This window comes from Schistocerca piceifrons, chromosome 5, assembly GCF_021461385.2.
Source record: "Schistocerca piceifrons isolate TAMUIC-IGC-003096 chromosome 5, iqSchPice1.1, whole genome shotgun sequence".
Lineage (NCBI taxonomy): Eukaryota > Metazoa > Arthropoda > Insecta > Orthoptera > Acrididae > Schistocerca > Schistocerca piceifrons.
In genome coordinates this window covers 519,775,187-519,795,950 of record NC_060142.1, presented here as the reverse complement: position 1 = coordinate 519,795,950, position 20,764 = coordinate 519,775,187, and the positions used below count along the sequence as shown (strand labels likewise).

The following is a 20,764-nucleotide window of genomic DNA, read 5'->3' as shown; positions in this document are numbered from 1 at the left end:
AGCCCTCTATAGCAATAATGGGTGCTGATATTTTGTCTAATTACCACCTACATCCATACTCCGTAACTATTGAAATGCATGATGGACAATGAATGCTCGGCTCATTGACAGCATTACTGACACAACTACTACAGGATTTCACTGCAGTGCAGCAATGCACAGCACCAAGCTAACACAATGGAGTGATTAAAGTATGCCTCTGTTATATTAATTCGAAGCTTTGACTCCTGAACAAGTGCTACATAATACAGTGCACCATACGAAAATTACTGATGTCCCACTAATATCATGCAGACCTAGGAGTTTGTCACCTAATTGCCTGGTTATCACTAAAGCAGAATATTACACCACACTCAAAGAAGGCATTATTATAACCTACTGGCCATGGTTGTCCCCTCTACACGTAGTACCTAAGAAATGTGGAGCGTAGTATCCATGTGGAGAGTATCACACTAACGCCAGAACTGTGCCATATCTCTACCCAGTGCTGTCAATGCAAGACTAGAATTGCACCTTGGATGGTGCAACCATATCCAGTGTACTCTACTTTGTCAAAGCCTATACCTGGACTCCAGTAGCAGACAAAGGCATACAAAACTAGCTATTATCACTTCATTTGGGTTATTTGAGTGTGGTGTACCAGGTGTAGAAGTATGAAACTGGAATTTGGTTGCAATAATTACACATCTGTAATTTTATTCAAAATAATCTCCATTGCTATTTATACATTTCTCTCATCTCTCCGGCAGGCTTTGAATGGCACACACACAAAAAAAAAAAAAAAAAAAAAAAAAAAAAAAAAAAAAAAAAAACAGCTCTTTTGAAGCGAACCAGTCAGTGAGCCATTTTCATACTAATTGAAGCATTGTTCAGTGAGTGTGTCTCCCAGTGATTGCAAATAGATGAAATTCGCATGAAGCCAAGTCAGGAGGATAAGCCATATGCCCTAGTATTGCCTAATTCAATGCCTCGATCGTTTCCCTGAGCTGTTTTGCTGGGTGTGATGGGGCGTAATCATGGGGCAATATGAATGTGTTGCCTTTTTCCTTATTCCGGTCTTTTCATATAACGCTCAATTTAAATTTATAATTTGCTGTTGGTAGTGATCAGTGTTAATGGTTTCACCAGGTTTAAGCAGCTCATAATAGATGACATGCTGATCCTACCAAACACACAGCATTGTCTTCTTTCCAAAGTGATTTGGTCTTGCAGTGAGACGTTGATTCACCCATGATTTGCGACACAAGGGAACCTCCCCATCACACCCCCCTCAGATTTAGTTATAAGTTGGCACAGTGGATAGGGCTTGAAAAAGTGAACACAGATCAATCGAGAAAACAGGAAGAAGTTGTATGGAACTATGAAAAAAAAAATAAGCAAAATATACAAACTGAGTAGTCCATGTGCAAGATATGCAACATCAAGGATAGTGTGAGCTCAGGAGTGCCGTGGTCCCATGGGAAGCATAAGCAGCTGCAGAATGAGAGGTTCTAGGTTCAAGTCTTTCCTCGGGTGAAAAGTTTAATATTTTATTTTCAGACAATTATCAAAGTTCAGGCACTCACACAATCAGCTTCGCTCTCCACAATTCCAGGACATGTTCAGATTTGCTTGGACATACGCAGGATTTGACGGTCTACACACGGAAAAATTTGAAAACGTTAAAACCATATGTTTTGGCAGAGCACAGGGAAAACTGTGCGACTGTGAAACTTGAATTCACTTTTTGCAGTTTATGTGACAAACTCTTCTGTTTTTATCACTTTTTTGGGAGTGATCACCACATCCACAAGAAAACCTAAATCGTGCAAGGAAGAAGAATCTTTTTACCCATTCACCAAGTGTACAAGTTAGGTGGGTCGACAACATATTCCTGTCATGTGACGCACATGCCTTCACGCAGTGTCATATAGAATATATCAGACGTGTTTTCCTATGGAGGAATCGGTTGACCTATGACCTTGTGATCAAATGTTTTTGGTTCCCATTGGAGAGGCATGTCCTTTCATCTACTAATCGCACGGTTTTGCGGTGCGGTTTCAAAACAGACACTAAACTTTTTACAGTGAACAGAGACGTCAATGAACGAACGGACAGTTCATAACTTTGCGAAAATAAAGAAAGTAAACTGTTCACTCAAGGGAAGACTTGAATCAAGGACCTTTCATTCCACAGCTGCTCACGAACAACAGAACCACGGCGCTCCTGAGCTCACATTTTCCTTGATGTTGCCTATCTTGCGCATGGACTACTCAGTTTGTATATTTTGCTTTTATTTTTTTCATAGTTCCACACAACTTCTTCCTGTTTTCTTGATTGATCTGTGTTCAGTTTTTCAAGCCCTATCCATTGTGCCAACTCATAACTAAATCTGAAGGGGGTGCGATGGGGAGGTTCCCTTGTTAGCATTCTCAAAATATATCCATTGTTCATCACCTGTCACTATTCATTGGAGAAACTACTTTCTTTTATATCTGGCAAGAAGCATTTCCCAAGCGGTCTTTCGATTTGTTTGCTGTCTTTCATTCAGTTCATGTAGAACCCATTTTCCCACTTTCTGCACCCTTCCCATAGCTTTCAACCAAATAGAAACAGCTTTCTACATCACATTCAGTTGTTTCGAGAGTTCCTGTTGATCATCATCTTTATCCAATAAGGCCTGCAATTTGTTGTCTTCGAACTTCTTCGGCGGCTTCCAGCACTTTCCAAAGAGGTTGTTTGCTGAAAGCTTCAACAAGCATTTATGCGATTCTGCAGCAATTTTCTTCAAATGATAACATAAAACCAATGCTGTCTGCAAATATTAGTTTGTAGACACATAACTCTTAATTGTTTATGGGTTTGAAACATACACCAATGTGTGGAACTTCGGTTACTGTGTGTTGACATTCGTTGTCAGCCGTTACAAAAGCAGATGGCGCTGCAGCTGTGGTCTCAGGGGCCTTACACTGACGGCTAGCACCATTTATAGGGAAATTCCGGTTTTGTACTTTAACACCTGGTACATGACTTGGCTTACGGAATGTTGGTCAGACATGGCAATGATTGCGTCAGTTCTGCAAGGCATACATTTTAGCTACTTTGATATTCTAAACTTTACAACAGCAAGGAGCAACACCAACGTCATCTTATTGAAGTGTTCAAGCGTTCAGAGCAGTATGTGTGGTCTTCAACATGGTTAAATGTGTGTTCAGGCAATCCGAGATTAATTTCCTTGGCCATACGATATCTTCTGCAGGCTCCCTACCATTCCCGGAAAAGGTTGAAACCATCCTGCATACACCGAAGCCAAACACTGTTAAAGAATTATGCAAGTTCCTAAGACTGTAATTTCTATTGCTGGCATGTATTGTGTTCAGCAGAACAGGAACAATAACTGCAGCACTTGCTGGCACAAAGGTTAGAGGCAATACTCCAGTTCAGTGGAACAATGCAATGTGCTCCACTTTTAACACTGCAAAACAGTGTGGTGAATGCTGCACTTCTGGCACACCCTGGCTTGATGCACCTTAACATTAGTGGCAACCCGAAGTCAGTCAGCTATTGGTACAGTGCTGCAGTAACTGTCAGCCGACTCATGGCAACCACTTGCTTATTATTCTCACCAACTGTCACTGTCACCAGAGAAGTGAGGTGCCTATTACCATAAACTTCTTGCCTCGTATAAAGCACTCAAGTACACACATCAAAAAGTTGTGCATCACTTCTGTTCCAAGAGTTCCGGAACCTGTACAGAAAATTGGAATAGAGAATTCATCATGGCATACTATCCATAAGTTCATTAAGGCACTGTTGGTCCAGACTGTCCCACTCGTCAACAGCAAATCGGTTTAGATCCCTTAGAGTGGTTGGCGGGTCACGTCGGTCATGAACAGCTCTTTTCACTCTATTCACAAGATGTGCACAATGAGGATGCGAATTTTCATCCATGAAGATGAATGCCTCACCAATATGCTGCTGATATAGTTTCACTATTGATTGGAGGATGGCATTCACGTATCGTGCAGCCGTTACGGTGGCTTCCATGACTATCAGTGGCATATGTCGGCCCCATGTAATGCTACCCCCACCTTGCTGCACTCGCTGGACAGTGTGTCTAAGGCACTCAGCCTGACCAGGTTGCCTCCAAACACATCTCCGATGAGTGTCTGGCTGAAGGCATAAGTGACATTCATTGATGAAGATAATGTGATGCCAATCCTGAGCCATCCATTCAGCATGTTGTTCGGTCCATCTGTACTGCGCTGCATGGTGATGTGGTTGCAAAGATACACCTCACAATGGACGTCGGGAGTGAAGTTGCGCAAGCTGCACCCTACTGCGCACAGTCTGAGTCTTAACACAATGTTATGTGGCTGCACAAAAAGCATTATTCAACATGGTGGCATTGCTGTCAGGGTTCCTCCGAGCCATAATCCATAGGTAGTGGTCATCCACTGCAGTAGTAGCCCTTGGGCAACCTGAGCAAGGCATGCCATCGACAGTTCGTGTCTCTCAATCTCCTCCATGTCCCTTTCTGAGAGTCCTTCCTGGCAAAAGTAACAATGCGGATGCGATGGAACTGGTGGAATGACGAACTGACCAGCTGTTGGACCCCCTCCGTCTAATAGGCGCTGCTCATTCATGGTTGTTTACATGTTTGGGCAGGTTTAGTGACATATCTGAACATTCAAAGGCCAATATCCACAGTTGGCATCTATCCTCAGGAGTTCTGGGAATTGGGTTGATGCAAAACTTTTTTTGATGTGTGTACTTTTGGCCATAGATGGAAGCAAGGGAATTTAGCATCTAAGCCTTCAAGTGGAACAGCAACAACTGCTTCCCTCATCAATATAATAACCTAGCATTTAGCACCGACAAAGCACATTTCCAGAATTGACAATGTAGATACAGACTGCCTCTCACACATCAACAGTGTGTCAAATTCAATAGATTTCAGATTGGTCGGTTTAAATGGGGGTGGGGGGTCAAACTGCAAGGTCATTGGTTCCTTGTTGCCAGTAGAACAATTACCCAAGGGAAAGAAGAAAAAGACGTATGGCACAATAACAGGCGAAAGGAAGAATGACAGGAGGACAACAAACACTACAATGGACGAAAGAGGACAAGAAAATCACAGATGCAAGAAACAGGGAAAGAGAGATTAAAAACAAGAAAGCAGATTACCATGGCTGGCTGACCATGAGAATAAAATAAAAAGGAGAAGCCAGCCACTCAGCAACACATTAAAATTTCCACACTAAGAGTAATAGGGTGGAGGACACCAAGGGACAAAGGACATGCACTAAAGCTAAAGGTGGGCAGTCCAGCAAGAGGTGGACAACATAGTGACACTGAGGCAGGTCCTCACAACAGAAGAGATAACCATGTCTGAGCCATGTATGGCTAATGCGGAGCTGACAAAAGACAACTGATTCCCTGCGAGAAACCTGTGGGGAAGACTTCAATACATTCACAGTCTCCTTAATGACATGCAGCTTGTTGTGCATACTGTGATGACACTGCATCTCCCAAAGCCGAAAAACCTAGCGGCGTAAGACAGAACGCAGGTCGGTTTCCGAGATGCCTGTCTCTAGAAGCGGTTTCCGTGTAGCCTGTCTGCAAATTCGTTGTCTGGGATTCCGACATGTCCCGGGGTCCACACAAACGCCAATGAATGACTGGACCATTCCAGGGTCGAGTAGGACCCCTGGATGTTCGCTATCAAAGGATGGCGAGGGTGGCACTGGTCAATAGCCTGTAAGCTGCACAGGGAGTCACAACAGTGAAGAAACGACGTACCACAATAGGAACGGATGTACTGAATTGCACAAGCTCTGCAGTGAATACGCTGTAGCCAGCATGCAAGGAATGCTGTTCAATCTAGCCTTTGGAGACATAGGGGGAGCCAACATTACCATCAGGCATCGCGCCATCAGTGTAAATAACTTCAGAGCCCCACCGGTACGCATCAAGAATCGGGAGGAAGTGATAGCAGAGAGCAGCGGGGTTAACTGAGTCCTTAGGGATATGCAAAAGGTCCAGACAAAGCTTCAGCCACGTTGTACACCATGGAGGTGTACATGAATGGACCTCAAGTAGAGGTGCTGAAGCGAAGGGCTCCAGTCTGGAGAGAAGCGCTTGCACACGAACTGCAATCGTACGCCCTGACCTAGGCCATCGATGCGGGATATGAACTGTTTGTGTGGGGATAAGGAGACGATAATTCAGGAGCTGAGAACTACAAATGTGTGCAACATAACTGGCGAGCAGTTGCACACATCGGATACACAATGGAGGGACTCCGACCTCCACCAGGACACTGGTCACTGGACTCTTTCTAAAATCTCCCATCGCTAGGCAAACGCCGTAGTGGTGCACAGGTTCGAGAAAATGGAACACTGAGGGTGTCGCTGAACCACAAACCAGACTCCCATAGTCAAGGCGGGATTGAACACGGGCTCTGTAGAACTGCAGCAGTGTAAAGTGATCTGCACCCCAGTTGGTGTTGCTCAGGCAGTGGAGGGCACTGAGGTGCTGCCAGCACTTCTGCTTAAGCTGACAAAGGTGAGGTACCTAAGTCAATTGGGGATCGATAACCAGTCTTAAGAATCAATATGTCTCCACTACAGTGAGTAGATCATCATTAAGGTAAAGTTCTGGTGGATGAACGGTACGACGCCGACAAAAGTGCACGACACTCGACTTTGCAGCTGAAAACTGGGAGACATGGGCTACAGTCTAGGCTGCGCCTTGTGAATGGCTCCCTGCAGGTGCTGCTTAGCAACACCAGCACTGGAGGAGCAATATAAAATGCAGAAGTCATCCAAATACAGAGAGAGTGAGACCGACAGCCCTACAGCTGCTACTAGGCATCCTGCGGAATGCCATTCTCCTGAATACGGGTGAACTATGGGAGACACAAACTTGGACATGGAAAGTACGGAGCAACAGAAGTTTTGGATAAAAATCGGGAGCGGGCCCAGGAGACCCCACTCATACTACGTGGGAAGGATAGGATGTCGTCAGGTTGTGTCATATGCTTTACGTAAATCAAAACAGACGGCAACCAGGTGTTGGCATCTGGAAAAGGCTGTTCGGACGGCAGACTCTAGGGACACAAGATTATCAGTTGTAGAGTGATCCTCACGGAAGCCACCCTGACATGAGTCAATAGGTCATGTCACTCCAGGACCCAACCAAACCACTGACACACCATACATTCCAGCAGCTTACAGAGAACGTTGGTGAGGCTGATGGGCCGATAGCTATCCACATGTGGATTTTACCGGGTTTTAGTACCAGAATGATGGTGCTCTCCCACCATTGTGTGTGTGTGTGTGTGTGTGTGTGTGTGTGTGTGTGTGTGTGTGTGTGTGTGTGTGGGGGGGGGGGGGGGGGGTAGAAATCAAGTGTGAACGTAAACAGTTGCCATAGTTCAACCAGTTGGTGGAACAAACAGTCGCCATTTCACTAGAGAATGACATCATCATGAGACTGGGAAAGCAGAAAACAATGAGGCAGTCTATGCCTCAGTGTCACCTGCTGCCACCGAATTACTGCCTGAGCAGTCTATATCCATTGTGTCTGACGGTCTGGAGAGATCTAGCTCCTGAGCTGACGCCACAATCTTCACCTATCCTCTGAAGCAGAGCTCGTAGGCAGCGGTGGTGTGGGTGCCACCCCAATTCCCTTGGTTTGGGGGTCTTCTTTCTTGATTTCTCTCGTTGATCTTTGGGTCTCTCTGGTTGGGAGGGCTTCACTGATTCTGTCTCCGGGACAGAGGATGATTGTGAAGCCCTACAACCAGCTGCTTTTGGGCACTTCAGAGGCTGGCAGGTGTCATCTTTCCCACTAGCAGAAACCTGAGAAGGGAGTGACCCAAGGGACCCCTTCCTAGAGAGGAGCCGAAGAAGAGACATTTCTCCAGCTGAGAAGTGGGGAATGGTGTCCCAGATGGTTCGAGGGACAGTGCTCCTAGGTGCAGGAACAACAGGGAGGAAGTACCCCCACTATCAAGGGAGCAGGTGTAGTCTTCCGGTTCAGAGCCAACTGAAACTCACAAAACTGATGGGGCTACAACAGTTCTCATAGCGGCAGCATAAGAGGTGGTCATCGATACAGGATGTAGGTACTCAAGTTTCCTCTTAGCCTTGGCCAGTCAGTCCAGGGTCTCTTATTCCATGATTTTCCTTTCTCGCTGTAAAATCCTGCAGGCTGGTGAGCAAGGGGAATGATGCTACTCACAGTTGACAAAGATGGGAGGCAGAGCACATGGAGTATTGGGATGGGATGGACATCCACAATCTCGACATGTTATGTTGGAAGTACAGCGGGAAGACATACGGCCGAACTTCCAGTACTTAAAGCACTGCATTGGGGGGAGAGATATATTTCTTGACATCACAGCAGTAGACCATCACCTTCTTGCGTAATACGTCACCCCCGAAGGCCAAGATGATGGCACCTGTGGCAACCTGATTATCCCTTGGGCACCAATGGACGTGCCAGACAAAATGAACTCCTCGTTGCTCTAAGTTGGTGCACAGGTCGTCAGACTACAGAAGAAGATCCCTGTGGAATATAATACCCTGGACCATATTTAAGCTCTTATGAGGTGTGATGGTAACGAAAACATCTCCCAGCTTGTCATAAGCGAGTAATGCCCATGACTGGGCACAGGATGCCAATTTAATCAAGACTGACCCTGACCGCATTTTGGACAAGCCCTCCACCTCCCTAACTTGTCCTCCAAATGATCTACAAAAAACTGAAGTTCCATCAACGCAAAGGAGCCCCCATCAGCTCTCGTACAGAGAAGGTAACGGGCCAAGTAAGGACCGCTGCCATCCTTCCTGGCGTTTCCTTCCATGGTGTGGCCAGGGGGAGGAACGATTTAGGATCATACTTCCTTGCACTGTACTGAGACTTTGAACGTTTAAGTGATTGCTGGTGTTTGATCACCAGGAAGTGATGACATGGTACACTTTATCGCATGTGTCATCCAACCTGATGCCACCCTCTTCGAACAGGTGTCCTCCGCATGGGCGCCACCCAGCCACAGCAAAGGCCACCTGGCAGGATGGCCATTGCCGGGAGTCCCGATGCCACATGGTGACTGGCATCTACTTCTTGGCATGTGTGGGGAGTTACCAGAGCAGGCACCAGCAGAGCGATCCCTGTATAGTCAGGTGGCTACAACCAACAAGGTACATGGCAGCCTCACCACAACGGACTGGCTACTGTGCTGGATATGAGGTGCAAAGAATTCCACAGTCATTGGCACAAAAATGACACTGCATAGTGGGTGGAGGAAAATATATCCAGGAAGGTGTCCTCTCTCGAGGAAAGGATCACATCCTTTCCTATCAGCTGCATTTTGTAGACAAGCCTTTGACAGCCTACACAACTTGACACCATGGGGTCCATCCAACTCTTCACCTGGTGTTAAAGTGTTTTGTCTGGCTTCAGATGGAGAAGACTGCCAATAGTGGACATATACACGTTTGAAATGAAACTTAGCAAAGAGTCTCACCATGTGCATGCACTAGTTCATTATTTTCCCAGATACAACTTACATTTTGCACATGTGTATATTGTCACCTTATGACAGGGTCTATATGAGGACAAGAAAAATTTCCTGATTCCCCAGTAACAAAGACACTTTCCTGAGTGCAAATATACTTTTCCCAGGTGAAAGTATTTCTGTGTGTTAAGTGACAATATACATTCTGTTGGAACTATAAAATGCCTTTTTTTTTGTTGTTGTCTTCAGTCCAAAGACTGATTTGTTGCAGCTCTCCATGCTACTCTATCTTGCACAAGTCTCCATCTCCGAGTAACTATTGCAACCTACGTCCCTCTGAATCTGATTACTGTATTCATCTCTGCCTCCCTCTACGATTTTTACCCCCATGCTTCCCTCCAGTACTAAATGGGTGATACCTTGGATGCCTCAGAATGTGTCCTACAAAATGATACTTTCCTTCAGACAAGTTTTACCACAAATTATTGTTCTCCTCAATTCTATTCAGTATCTCCTCCTCCTGATCTTCAGCATTCTTCTGTAGCAGAACATTTTGAAACCTTCTATTCTCTTCTTGTCTTAACTATTTGGTGTCCATGTTTCACATCCATACAAATACATTTAGAAAAGACTTCCTGACTCTTAAATCCATATTCAATGTTAAATTTCTCTTCTTCAGAAACTCTTTTCTTGCCATTGCCAGTCTACATTTTATACCCTCTATACTTCAATCATCAGTTATTTTGCTTCGCAAGTAGCAAAACTCATCCACTTACTTTAAGTGTCTTATTTCCTAAACTAGTTCCCTCAGCATCACCTGATTTGATTACATTTCATTATCCTCATTCTCCTTTCGTTGATGTTCATCTTATATCCTCTTTTCAAGACTGTGCATTCCGTTCAACTGCTCTTCCAAGTCCTTTGCTGTCCCCGACAATTACAATGTCATCAGCAAACCTGGAAGTTTTTATTTCTTCTCCCTGGACTTTTAAATCCTACACCAAATTTTTCTTTTGTTTCCTTTACTACTTGCTCAATATACAGACTGAATAACATCGGGGCTAGGCTACAACCCTATCCCACTCCATTCTCAACCACTGCTTCTCTTTCATGCCCTCAATACTTATAACTGCCATCTGGTTTCTGTATAAATTTTAAATAGCCATTCACTCCATGTATTTTACCCCTGACACCTTTAGAATTTTAAACAATGTATTCCAGGCAACATTGTCAAAAGCTTTCTCTAAGTCTACAAATGCTATACCTGTAGGTTTGCCTTTCCTTAAACTATCTTCTAAAATAAGTCATAGGGTTAGTATTGAAATAAATAAAAAGAACCAGATTGCTTTTGTTCTACAATATTGTAGAACAAAAGCAAACTGGTGCTTTTCATTTATTATAATGTTGTTCTATCAAGAGCTGATGGAAGATTCTGTCAACATGGGTCAGTATTGCCTCATGTGCTTCTACACTTCTCTGGAATCCAAACTGGTCTTCCGTGAGGTTGGCTTCTACCAGTTTTTTCATTCTTCCGTAAAGCATTTGTGTTTGTATTTTGCAGCCATGGCTTATTAAACTGATAGTTCAGTAATTTTCACACCTGTCAGCACTTGCTTTCTTTGGAATTGGAATAATTATATTTTCTTGAAGTCTGAGGGTATTTCACCTGTCACCAGATAGAAGTGTTTTGTCACAGCTGGCTCTCCCAAGGCTGGCTATCAGTAGCTGTAACAGAATATCATCTACTACCAGGGTCTTGTTTTGAATTACATCTTTCAATGCTGTCAAACTCCTCACGCCGTATCGCATCTCCCTTCTCATCTTCCTTTATGTCCTCTTCCATTTCCTTAATATTGCCCTGAAGTACATCTCACTTTTACAGACACTATATACTCCTTCCACTTTCCCGTCTTTTGCTTAGGATTGGTTTTCCATTCAGCTCTTTATATTCATACAGGTGGCTCCCTCTTCTCCAAAGACCTCTTTAATTTTCCTGTAAGCAGTATTTATCTGACCCCTAGTGATATATGATTCTATATTCTTACATTTTTCCTGTAACTGCCTTCTAGCCGATTCATTTATTGAATTTTATATATTTTTTCTTTAAGCTTACAATTTAAAACATGCTTCCGAAATGTCTAACCATTATATAATCAATTTGAAACCTGGTGCCTCTAGCTTTCTTCCATGTATGCAACTTCCTCTCATGATTCTTAAATCTAGTGTTAGCTATGACTAAATTATGCTCTGTGCAAAATTCTCCAGGAGTCGCTTATGACTTAAATTTTCGTCTCCCTTAACTATCTATATAATTTCTTTTATCATACATGTCATCAATCTGCTCCTTGTCTACAGAGCTAGTTTGCTTATAAACTTTTACTACTATGGTGGTAGTGGGCTTCATGTATATCTTGGCTACAGTAATGTGTTCACTTTGCTGTTCATAGAAGCTTATCCAAGTTCCTACTTTTTTTACTCATTATTAAACCTACTCCTCCATTACCCCTATTTGATTTTATAAGTATAACTCTGTATTTACCTGACCAGACATCCTGTTCCCCTTCCACCGAACTCCACTACTTTCCACTATAAGTAACTTTCAATCTATCCTGACCAGACATCCTGTTCCCCTTCCACCGAACTCCACTACTTTCCACTATAAGTAACTTTCAATCTATCCATTTCCCTTTCTAAATTTTCTAACCTACCTGCCCAACTAAGTAATCTGACATTCCATGCTTTGATCCACAAACACCTGTTTTGTTTCTCCTGATAATAACATGCTCCTGAGCAGTCCCTGCCTAGAAATTTGCCGTCTGGAAGATTTGGATTTTGCAGATGACACAGTTTTATTAGCTAAAGGCTGACTGATATGCAAGCTAAATTAAACCTGCTGAAAAAAAAAGAAAAGAAAAGAAAAAAAAGACTGCTGGCCTCAAGATAAATATAGGCAAAACAAAGGGAAAGAGTAAATTCAGAGAATGTGGAGGTGCCACTGTTAATAGGGGAGCAGTGGGTGGAGACTGTCAACTCATTCCTGTATCTGGGTAGTATGACAGAAGATGGAGCTGGAGATGTGAAAAACTGCATTAAAATGCAAATGCTGCCTTCATACACTGTATACAATAAGGAATAATAGAAATAACAAGTACAAAAAAATTCATATTTTTAATACAAATGTGAAGGCTGTCCTGTACACCAGTGAAAGCTGGAAAAAGATAACATCCCAGTTACAAAGCTTCATAGATATATGTCTCCAAAGAATAATGAATATCTGGTGGCCAGAAAAAAATATGTAATGAGGAGCTATAGCAAATAAACCAGATACCTATAGAACACCAGATACGAGAAAGAAAGAGGGGGTGGCTGAGGCACACATTGAGAAAGCCAGATGGAACCATCGAGAAAAGCATTGGAATGGAACCCCAGGGAACAAGGAAGGGGACAAAGGAAGGGGAAGCAAAAAGAGCTGGCTAGACCTAGGCAGAATTGAGGCAAATGGCAAAAGACCGAGACGGATGGCAAATTTTCTCAGATGTCCTATGCCCCCATAGGGGCTAAAGGAATTAAGAGACGTATATTTGGAAAGTTGTATTTATGGCTTATTGATTTATGATTAGATTACCTACTAAGCAATCTGAATCGTCAAACTTTGTAATACTATCTAGTTTCAGATTAAAACTATGTGTAATTATGTCATTGAAGCTACTATTATCCCACAAATCAAACAGCTGGAGAGAACTTTCTCATATCACATATACCAATGATCCCTACCAACTCATCCACTCATTTTCAGCAATTCCCAGTCAAAGTTTAGATTGCAATAACAATAAACCAGACTCACTGTCAACAATGTAGGAGAAGAGACTGCTACTTACCATAAAGAATTGAAGATGCATACAGGCACAATTAAAAGACAGGCACTGTATACAAACAGTGTTGCCTATTTGGAACTTTAAGTGTCTTCTTTATGGTAAGTAGCAATCTGTCTTTTCTTACATTATTGATATTCGTACTTAAAGTATCCATTGTTTGATTCTGCTGAAAGACACAGTCAGACATTCAAATACATTGGAAGTCATTTATGACCAGTATTTTTTGTATGGTCAGCTGTATATTGTTCTTTTACAAACCGGGAGTTCAGGAACCCAATTTATACTACTACTGCACAGTATCCAAAAAACCAAAAATGTTGGGTATTCAAAAGTTTTGTAAATGTGTCATCAAAAATTAAAAACCTAAAAAACAATAAAAATGAAAAAGGTGGTCTTTTCATTCATATTCTATATGATTCGTTAATTTTGAATACCATACCTTCAAAATAGGTGAAGTCACAAGAGAGTGCACTATTATATAATGCGCCTGCGCATGCATGCCCCTGTAACCCCTGAATCTAGTGGCAAAGTGGCCAACACGTTTCTTCTACAATGTCCCAGAATCTTCAAGAATGTTGAACAATGGTTTCAAGCTTTCCATTATACAGTTTTCATGGGGATGTGTTCGAACTTAGGGGGCATATTTAGGCAAGAGCAAGAGACAAGCATCAATATACCTCTGAAAATCGATTAGATGAATGAAAGTTAAGTAAATGTAAGTGATTGCTGAAGGTAATGAACAATGTATTTCCTTTCACATTAGGGTTTTGTTGAATACTTAGTGAATTCAGAAGTACTTCATGTTTTTAGGTATTCGAGAGTATTTGGAGTGAAATACTAACATTTTTATGATTTTTTATTGTTCCTTTTTACAATGTTTGAATGATCTGGACTGTTCCAAACAACTGACAATCAGGACCAATCAAAGTGGGTCTTTCAGTTATTATGTAGTAGTAAGTATCATCTAAACAGAGTATATGTTCTAGCACATTCATTAATCTCCTGGGTGACCAAGGCAGAAAATATAGGACATGGGACTTGACCCATGCTGAAACAGTAGATAATAATTTGGTTGCGTGTTGGCAAAGCCAATAAACCCAATAAATGTGATGTCATGAAAGTAACTAATAACTTATCTGGCAAATATTGTACTGAACCCTAACCTTTCCTTCATGTACAACACAAGTAAACCCAGCACCAAAACCCCCAAGAAACCTTCTCGTGCTGCACAATGCAAGGTAAATTTTACTCCAGGGGTTGAGCTTGTTAAGAAGACAAAGACCACCTATGCTGTAAGAACATCAAAGTACTTTTCATTGGTCAAAGAGAATTTTATGTATAATGCTACAAATACTTATGAAGCAAAATTAGTTTTCAACTGTATGACTCAATCTCCCCTGTAGTTTTACACCAGCACAATATCTTGAAATTGTCTGGTGCCACTGCTTACCTGAACATTTTCAACTGTCGAGTGCTGCGCAAAGAAGTCTAACAGTTTGTCAAGAGTAGTATCCTGTACAGGAAAGCCTTTTAAGTAAAGAGTGCGAGTCATTAGCTCCTTCCGCCGTTCTTCATTCCATACAGGTAGTGGCTGGTCTGGCGATCTACGTATTTTGGAGCGATCTTCACTTATCTGCAAACAAAAAGAATGATAAACCTTGGACACACACACCTGACCCTTTCCATATCTTAATAACATGTAAAACACATACATATTACAAACTCAATGTGAAGTTCTAACAAATTCTGATTAGAGTTACATCCCATTATGCCTGTGGGCTACTCTAGGACAAATCTGAAAATTGATGGATAAAGAGCTGTCACAGATACAGAAAATCTGCTTTGACCAATGACAAACCATCTATCCACAAGGAGCGTAACCTCTGAACTCATACTTCATCTTTTCAATAATTTTAGAACCTCTTCAGGTAGCACATTTGTTGGTTTTTCTAAACCTCAACCCAACCTACAACAAGCTAAACTATGGATAACTGTCACAACAAAATTCATTCCAAATAGATGTAGTCATTCCATCAAGTGATCAAAACTGGCAGCATAACCAACTCCAACAAGATACAAATTAAATTTATCAACATCCAATAATCCCACAACTCTTTTCTATTAAAATTCCATTAGAACTTTATCACATGTTCAAAGGACAGTATACAGATATAAGGTTGCTCACAGAGAAAAGTATACTGCACAAAGCAAATGAATACAAATTTACTTAATTTTGAAAAGGTCATTAATGGGTGTGCTAGAGAGGAAACAGCTCCCCACTTTCATTTGGTAAGAACTATTTCAGCACATCTGAAATGATTTGGGTAAACTGAAATGAGAGTAGGTGATAAGGTAAATAATACTTGGTTTCTATTTGAAAGTTCATTTCAACACAGCCAAAAATGAAATTTCCTTATAGTATCTGTTGAGACGAAATAGGAAAGCTCTCAACTTTGGTTTGAAACCCCTCTGCTTTGTCACTAGAAGCAGACCCTTGAGCAGCACTTTTGAAAATATATTTTGACACTACTTTGAGTAGTACTTGAAGAGAGAATCACAGCAATTTCTTGCAACAGTGGAGTTCCCGGAAGCAGCTTTAACTGGAATGTGAATGCAAAGATCACAATCTGTTAAATGTAACCTAGAATGAAGTTTTTGTACAGAAGAAGTGGCTTGTTTTGGGAGTAAAATTACTGTAGTTCATTACTGTCCCACACAGAATCGATAAAGCAGCTGAGTTTCAGTACATTCTTGCAGTCACTTAGATTCTACAGTGATGACTAATGGTTTTCCTTTACAGAAGAGTATACTTTACTTATATTTATTGTAACTTATCTGTTTTCCAGTTTGCTAACTATATCAAACCTCAAAAAGTTTGAGGAAACTAGCAATTTTTACCACATTTTCTGTTGCCTTAACAGAAATCTCATCTTGTGTACTTCCTTCAATTCTCTTAAGGAGTTATTTAAGTTTTTAGCTCAGCGGATTAAAAGATAATCAGGAGACTAATTTGAAGATATTTGTTCACTGTCCTTTAATACACTGCACTAGCCAAAATGCAACCCCTCTGTAAATGCTACTTCTGAACACGGAATGAATAGGTTCACATATGTAAGGAGCTGGAAATTGCCCTGACTACTGTCAAACACTTGGCAGCTGCTACAAATCAGTGCACTGGGAGAACTCCCTAGGGTCACATACCTGTGGCACCTGTACCAAAGGTACATGAAGTGCTGTCCCTCTTGGAGATCCTGTCTCCTGTGCAGAACGTTTGGGATACATCATTACTCATCCATTTGACTGAATGGTGTTTCAATGGTAGATTTAGGCATCCTGTACAGGATGGATAGAGACCAGGGAGGACTGGGGGCAGTTTTGTTTTACAAATCCCCTCCAACCAACAAGTATGAGGTGCTGCCTTTCACTGAAAAACTGAGCCAGTGGGACTCCCTTAACCTGTTTTGGACGAACCTCCTTAACCTGTTTTGGACGAACCTCCTTAACCTGTTTTGGACGAACCTGTTTTGCCCAGTGTCAAGAGGAAGCAAATGCAGAAGGGTAGGTGGTCTATTGTTGGCAGTTAAAACATATGGCAAATGTTGGTACTCACTTAGGGATATGACAAGTGCACTGTGGGTAAGTCTGGGGACCTCATTCAAAATCTTGAAGATGCTAATCCAGTAGCCATCGAGGGTGCAACCAACTCCAGGCTGTGGCACACACTGGCACAAATGATGGCTGTCGTCTGGGCTCCAAGGTCATCCAGCACAAGGGATTGAGAAGACTAACCTTACTCATGGAGTTTTAATGAAGCTCACAATTTGCACCACTGTCCCAGAACTGATAGTGGCCTCTGGTTCTGAGTTGAGTGGAAGGTTTGAATCACATACTTCAAAGGTTCTGAGGTAAGCTAGGCTGTGTCTTCCTGGACTTGCACCATAGGGTTGAGAACTGTAGGGTCCTCCTAAATGGGTCAGGTGTGTACTACATAAAGGCTGCAACTCAGGAAGCTGTGTGTGGGATGCATACAAGAGCTTTTTAGATTACAAGACTCTCCATCCAATCCAGATAATGATACGTGTAGGAAACCCAGAAGCATCGGAACAAGATTGAAAGAATTGCCTCCCACAGATGAGAGTATTAAAATCCTAATGGGAAACTGCTGAAGCATTCACAACAAAGTGCCAGAGTTTAAAGTGCTCATGAAAAAGCAAGGAAGCACACCTAATACTAGGTACAGAAAGCTGGTTGAAACCTGAAATTGATACCAGTGAGATTTCTGGGGAAAATTTTAGTGTATACCAAAAGGATAGGCAAACAGGAAATGGAGGATGTGTATTTGTCACAGTAAACAAGAAACTCAAATCCACTGAGATAGAAATTGAAGCTGCATACAAGACTGTTTGAGGAAGACTCGGTATCAGGGGAGGGCATATAATAATTTCATCCTGTGAAACATTACTAAATGCCTTTTCTGAAAACTACCTAGAAAAAGATAGCTACAAAACCCACTCATGCTGGAAATATATTGGATCTAATGGCAAAAAACAGACCCGATGATGCCCGCATTGAAACTTATCAGTGATCATGAAGTGGGTGCAACAACAGTGATTACCAAAGCAAAAGACAGACACCATTCATATACACAAGCAAGCACACCTCATGCACGCATGACTGCCAACTCCATCTTGGCCTGGAAGGCATGTATCACTTGAGATGCAGACAATCTGGAGGGGGAGGGGGGGGGGGGGGGGGGGGGAGCAGAGTGTGGGGACAGTATGTTACCACAGGATGAGACCGAGATAAGCATGGGAGTGGAGAATGTGTTATAACTCATATCTGTGCAGTTCAGAAGAGATGGTTGTAGTCTACAAAGGAAACTGCTTACAATTCACTCATGTGACCAGTTCCAGAATATTGCTTGATTGTGTGGTACCAGTACCAAACAGGACTAATGGACTGATTTACTTTCATTCCAATTTATCCATAGTGAGGTGGTCCTCCAGGATGCAGAACATATCAGAAAAAAAGCACATGACAAATATTTACAACTGGAACGATTGTCTTGTTGAACGTATAAAAAAAATTAAAGGCAGCACAAATGTTCTCAGGTTTGTTTCATCCACAGGAGGGTATCACAGAGATACTGTGGGAATTGAACTCTGAGACAAACTACCCTGAAAGTATCTATTAAAGTTTCAACAACCAGCTTAAAATCTTGACTCTAGAAATACACTACTTTCCCCTACGTACTGCTCACAGAGATCTTGAGGACAAGTCTAGAATAATTACTGCACATACAGAGGTATTAAAACAGTTATTCTTCCCACACTCCATAAGTGAAAGGAAAGGAAAAACCCCTAATAACTAGTACAGCAGGATGTACCCTCTGCCATGCAACCTCACCATGTTCTGCAGAGTATAGATGTAGATACAGATTTCAGATGGCTGTGATGTTAGTGTCAACCTCATAGTTCAGATAAACTTAAGTTTCTGAAACCAATGTGTTCCATGGGTAGTATGGTTAACAGTCAGAAAACAAAAAGTTACAGCACAAGACTTGGGAGATTGCTGTCAGCAGTAAACACTCAACATATGGTTGGTACGTATTTTAGTTTGTAGCCATAACCTTGACTACAATTTGTTACAGTGCCACGTATTTAGACAGTTTCTGAATCAAGGTATTCATGAAGCACTGACAGAACTGTCAGTAGAATATGGGGTCTGCGTTCCCTTTAAATCCATGAAGTAGGTCAAAGGGAGCCACAGACCAACGAAGACCCCAAGGAAAAGATTTTTACAAGCAGTTGAGCAATGGATGCTGCAAGTTATTCCTTGAAACTTTCAGTCTAACTCCAACTGGGCTATTAGCTCTGGGGTGGTCGAGTTTAGACTCCTGACCACCAAATGGAGCCACGTAATATAGATGGAAAAGCTTCTGTGTAATTGTTATAACACAATTAAGAATATGCTGCTGGCACTTTACTAACAATGACAGTGTTCCCACATTCCCAGATGAGTGTCAATGGGACTTTTACAACAGGTTCCAGCTGTCAGTCCCACCACACTGCTGTGTTTAACAGGATTTATCAGGTTTAGTAACGATGGCACTGTGGATCCATAACAGAACTGTAGCATCAGCTCCTGAGTAGGTGTCATGAAGGAATCAGGATGCAGAGTCTTTTTCATACGGTTTACCTTTAACTAGTATATGTGCAATAACCATGTGTTGTGTTGACAAAAGCACCAAGCAGTGCTTTAAACCAATATCGTGTTGCCACCTGCTTAATTAGTATCTGTGGATGTTCGTGTGTTGTGCAAAGCCAGTCGAAATAATACATGGCCTATGAAAGAGGAAGCCACTTAGTACAATTTTGCACAGAGCATAATTTAATCATTGCAGACAGTTCAAGGATCATGAAAAGGCTGTATACATGGAGAACTTGCAAAGATAGGAAATTAAGGAGATGGACTTGGATAAGCTAGGAGGACAGGAGGTTGCAGAGTGTTTCAGAAGGAACATTAGGCAACAGAGGAAAGGAATACAGGAGAAGATTGGGTTGCTTTGAGAGATGAAATAGTGAAACAGCGAAGGATCAAATAAGTAAAAAGTAAAGGACTAGTAGAAATTCTTGGATAACATAAGACACACTGAATTTAACTGATGACAGAAGAAAATACAAAAATGTGCAAGTGAAGCAGACAAAAGAGAATACTAATGTCTAAGAAATGAGATTGACAGGAAGTTCAAACTGGTTAAGCGGGAATGGTTAGAGGACAAATTTAAGGATCTGGAAATTTATTTCTCTAGCAGAAAGATGGAAACCACCTACAGGAAAATTACGGAGGTCTTTGGAGCGGAGAACCAGCTGTATGAATATCATGCACTCAAACAGAAAACCAGTCCCTAGCAAAGAAGGGAAAGCTGAAAGGAGTATATACAGAGGGTCTGTACAAAGGAGATGAACTTAATGGCAATACTGTAGAAATGGAAGAGGATGATGATGATGATGATGATGATGATGATGATGATGATGATATGGGAGATATGATACGGTGAGAAGAATTTGACAGAGAACTGAAAGAAAGTAGAAACAAGGCCCTTTGAGTACACGACATTCCACCATAACTACTGCAGCCTCGGCATAACCAGCCATGACAAAACTATTCCATCTTGTGAGCAAGATGTATGACGCAAGTAAAAAACTCTCAAAATTCAAGGAGAATGTAATAAACCCAATTCCAAAGGAAGTAGATGCTGTCAGGTGTGAATACTGCCAAACTATCAGTTTAATAAGTTGTCATTGCAAAATACTTACTTGAATTATTTACAGAAGAAGAATGGATAAAACTTTTAAAGCAACCTTGGGGAAGATCAGTTTGG

General features: G+C 41.9%; 1 protein-coding gene across 1 annotated transcript in view; it reads right to left on the bottom strand.

Moving 5' to 3' along the window:
• LOC124798132 (la protein homolog) overlaps positions 1 to 20,764 on the bottom strand; it is a 48,704-nt gene that overhangs the window by 16,302 nt on the left and 11,638 nt on the right. The window contains exon 4 of the mRNA XM_047261396.1: positions 14,831 to 15,013. Coding sequence (XP_047117352.1) covers positions 14,831 to 15,013 — 183 coding nt within the window. The remainder of the gene's footprint in view (positions 1 to 14,830; positions 15,014 to 20,764) is intronic.